We start from the raw sequence: 4,464 nt of genomic DNA, 5'->3' as shown, positions 1-4,464 counted from the left end.
ATAGGTTTCCCTTTCTTCCATTTTGTCTTATACTAGCCAGTTGTCTTTCTAAATTGGTTACACCTACCAATATATTGAAAATTAAATGTCTTCAAGAAGGTGACATGAGACAGAAGCTACACCACCTTATAGTTCTAAACTCATATTTTGCTTGTACTTTTTCACCAAGAAACCAATGAACAATTAGCCAAGATACATCAATGGCTGCAACGTGCAATGCTATAGTACACATTCAAGAGCCTTTTTGCAAGGCAGAGAAGAAGAATTTGGGGGTGACCAAGGCGGTTTTTTATCCTCGGAGGAATACAAATTCGATCAAGCTAAAGAAACGAAGCTTCTCCGTGGTAGCGAGTGGTACTAGTCCTCTGAACGTAGATACCATCAATGGAAGAAAGGTGAATGGGACTTATGTGGGAGAGGCTGCAATTATAGGTAATAAGATTAGTGAACCTCACAAAGAAAGTGGTGTTGATGCACCCCTTCATGCAATCTTGCTTGGAAGGTTTGTGGAGGAACGGTTTGTTTATAGACAGACATTCATTATCAGGTCTTATGAGATTGGGCCAGACAAAACTGCCACCATGGAAACACTAATGAATCTCCTTCAGGTTGGTTCATGGTTGCATAAAACTCATTGCCTGTGTGGAAATTGTTCTGGGTCTTGAAAGACATCAATATGATTTTTGTTTAGAAAAAGGCCAAAGTTACTACCAATTTTAGCACAAAAAAATTCACATACTGACATGCTAATGAATGTGACTGGTGTCACTTAAACATTATATTAAGTACTTGTTTAAATTATTTTTTGTGGTTGGTCACACATTAGTTCGTATGGTTTACGGTTTGCTGATTTGTAGAGTCTATAACTCAATCTTTCCTGTTCCATTTCAGTCCAATGGCCAAAACAATGTCCATTTCATCTCTGGAATCAAATAAATTGAACTAAAAATTGTACTCATTGAATGTGCTAAATGATGTTATTAATACAGCAATGAGTGCATAGTACTTCGCACTAAACAATATCTGCAATGAGTGCAGGAGACAGCTCTGAATCATGTGACAAGCTCTGGCCTTGCTGGAAATGGCTTTGGTGCTACCCGAGAGATGAGCCTTAGGAAACTAATTTGGGTTGTCACACGTATCCACATTCAAGTGCAGAGATATAGCTCTTGGTATGTATAATCTTCCTATTGTACTACAACAATCTGCCAACTAGGTGGAAATGTCACTTTGGCTTGGATTTACATAGAAGTAACAAGTCAAACAATGGATATATATGTGAGCTAAGATAGTAGTCCTGCTTTATATGTTCATTTAAACTTCTGAAAGGCACTTTACATATACAATCTCAGTCACTGAATCTTCCTATTGTACTACAACAATCTGCCAACTAGGTGGAAATGTCACTTTGGCTTGGATTTACATAGAAGTAACAAGTCAAACAATGGATATATATGTGAGCTAAGATAGTAGTCCTGCTTTATATGTTCATTTAAACTTCTCAAAGGCACTTTACATATACAATCTCAGTCACTGTATCTTTTACCACTGGAACAATTGGCTAGGAACCATGTTTCTTGAAGTAAAAGTCACTAGTTCAAATCTCCATTTTCCCATTCATTGAGGCCAAACTCACTTATCAAAACAAAAACAAAAAAAAAAAAAAACAAAAAAACAAAAAAAAAAAAGGAAAGGAAATGATATTGCACTCCTCAAAACATCATAAGAAAAAATCCTATTAGCTAGAATATATTGCAGAATATTTAAGGAGATATGATTACAAATCTACATGTACACTCCTCAAAGCTCATCATATATAAGAAAAAATCACACAAGAAAATCTTGCACAAACGTTTGCTCATGACTAAATCAGTGTCTAATTTATTTTGTGCTTGTTTTACTCTCTACTAAATAATGAACTGAGTTAAAATAAAATGTAGCATCTGCTCATTCATTAGAGATTCTCAGTAATTTTTTGTCTTCAAATTTAGTGTTTTAGTTCATTCTTCCACACAAGCTGATGCAAAAATTTTGGAATGTGACAGGGGAGATGTTGTTGAGATTGATACTTGGGTGGATGCTGCTGGAAAAAATGGAATGCGCCGGGATTGGATAATCCGAGATTACCACACCCAAGAGATCATAACTAGGGCATCAAGGTGCAGCATCTTTAGGTTGCAACCCCCTCCACATGTATGATGAAAGTCTTTTAAGTACTTAATTCGTTTATCCTATGTTATCTCCATGCAGCACTTGGGTGATCATGAACCAAGAAACAAGAAGGTTATCTAAAATACCTGAACAAGTGAGAGAAGAGGTGATACCATTTTATCTAAACAGACTTGCAATTGCCCCAGAAAAAAATGATAATGAAAAGATTGACAAGCTTACTGATAAAACTGCAGAGAGAATCCGATCAGGTTTAGCTGTAAGTATACTCATTTGATTTGATTAACATTTGGCTTTAAATTATGTTCTTTTATCTAGAGAAACATAAGCTTCATACACTGAATGTACTAGGAGTATAGGACATTATATATTTTGCTTCACAGACATTGATTAGTCTGTTGAATATCATAGCCAAACCCAAAATTTTTGTACTAAAGTTTGATTATTGTCTTCATATTTGAGAATGAATTGTACTAAATTTTCTCTCTCTTTAAATCCAGCCAAGATGGAGTGACATGGATGCCAATCAGCACGTAAACAATGTGAAATATATCGGATGGATTCTGGAGGTACTATGCAAACACCCTACCCAAACGAATTGTATGTCGTTAAAATATTATGGTAAATTAAGCCGTTAGGAAATAGTGAATTTAATTATTTAAAAATAATATTCAATCATATGTAATGATTAGAATTGATTGTTTTGAAAATGTGAAATTCAAACACCATTCATTGAAAAAAATTCCTTGGTTTAAAAGAAGAAGCAAATGTGATATGAAAGTGATCTCGAAGTAGTGAAAAAGAATATAATCAACTTCATGTAAAATTTTGCACCTTAGGTGGCTCAGTTCGCTAGCTACATATGGCAGTTTGTAAGTTTTTTCTGTAATAAATTGATAAAAAAATTTAGCATTTTCCTAAGATATAAAGTACTTACAAGTTACAATTTGCCATGTTATTTGCAGAGTGTGCCAATAAATGTCCTAGAAAACTATGATCTCACAAGCATGACTCTTGAGTACCGCCGTGAATGCCGGCAATCAAATTTGCTTGAGTCCTTGACTACTTCATCAGAAACTCTAGCTGAAGATTCAAATAGTTACAACAATCGCAGACCAGACTTAGAATTCACACATCTGCTTCGAATGCTAGCTGATAAGGCAGAGATAGTGAGGGCAAGAACAAAATGGCATTATAAACAAAAACAGCAAGAGTGATATGATCTCATTCATGTGCACCAACTCTCTCTTCATGTTTATTTTTATTTCATTTTTTGTTTTTATTTTTCATTTTCCGCATTACGATTTTGTTTCCCATTTGTTGATATATTTCATTGGTGAAGAGTTTGAACCACCCAAAAAAAAAAAAAAAAGTACTGATTGGAAGCACAGATTCTTCTAGGCATGAAAGATGAAACATTTACAAAGAACTTGCTATTTCAATTTCCTCAGATTACACTGAGAAACTGAACATTATTAATGAAGTTAAAGCAGATTTGTTGTGAAATATCTAGCTTCTTCATCATTATTAATTAATTGTTAATGATAGTCAAAATGGAGCCAAGATGCAAGTGTGTTTTCTCATAGTATTTATTTAGTTCTGTGCACAAGTTTAACGTGTGTTGCAGATAGCAGCTTGAGATTTCTAGCACAAAATGAAATTAGACTGGGCCTGGGAATATAACAATTTCTGATGTAGCTAGGCCTCAATCCTGAAGAGCCCAAACTTGTAGCCTATTAACAAAATGATGGTGTTCTAAATGTCTCTTATCTCATTTAAATGATTAACATTTAAGAGCATTTGCATAGACAATGCAAAATAGAAAAAGGTAACAATTTTATATATTCAAGCTTCAAAATCATTCACATTAGTCAAGTTAAAGTTATGTAAATTTGAAAAGTTACTACAGTAATTACGTAAATTTACAATGACACTATTTATTTTCTATTTAGTTTTTTATCCTTTCTTTATGTATTTTGAGATGAAAATGTGTTTTCTCATAGAATTTATTTAGTTCTGTGCACAAGTTTAACGTGTGTGGCAGATAGCAGCTTGAGATTTCTAGCACAAAATGAAATTAGACTGGGCCTGGGAATATAACAATTTCTGATGTAGCTAGGCCTCAATCCTGAAGAGCCCAAACTTTTAGCCCATTAACAAATGATGGTGTTCTAAATGTCTCTTATCTCATTTAAATGATCAACATTTAAGAGCATTTGCATAGACAATGCAAAATAGAAAAAGGCAACAATTTTACATATTTAAGCTTCAAAATCATTCACATCAGTCAAGTTA

The 4,464-nt window shown here is 34.0% G+C and overlaps 1 protein-coding gene across 1 annotated transcript; it reads left to right on the top strand.

Moving 5' to 3' along the window:
- The first annotated feature begins 102 nt into the window (after positions 1 to 102).
- On the top strand, positions 103 to 3,619 carry LOC112028149 (palmitoyl-acyl carrier protein thioesterase, chloroplastic). The gene is made up of 6 exons (XM_024060801.2): positions 103 to 608; positions 1,039 to 1,172; positions 2,046 to 2,159; positions 2,251 to 2,428; positions 2,670 to 2,738; positions 3,135 to 3,619. Exons 1-6 carry the CDS (start codon positions 201 to 203, stop codon positions 3,384 to 3,386), a joined length of 1,155 nt encoding a protein of 384 aa, XP_023916569.1. The 5' UTR covers positions 103 to 200; the 3' UTR covers positions 3,387 to 3,619.
- The last annotated feature ends 845 nt before the right edge of the window (positions 3,620 to 4,464 follow it).

The sequence above is a fragment of the Quercus suber genome, unplaced genomic scaffold, assembly GCF_002906115.3.
Source record: "Quercus suber isolate HL8 unplaced genomic scaffold, Cork oak 2.0 scaffold_427, whole genome shotgun sequence".
Lineage (NCBI taxonomy): Eukaryota > Viridiplantae > Streptophyta > Magnoliopsida > Fagales > Fagaceae > Quercus > Quercus suber.
Note: the sequence above shows the minus strand (reverse complement) of the source record. Positions and strands in the feature narration are given on the sequence as shown.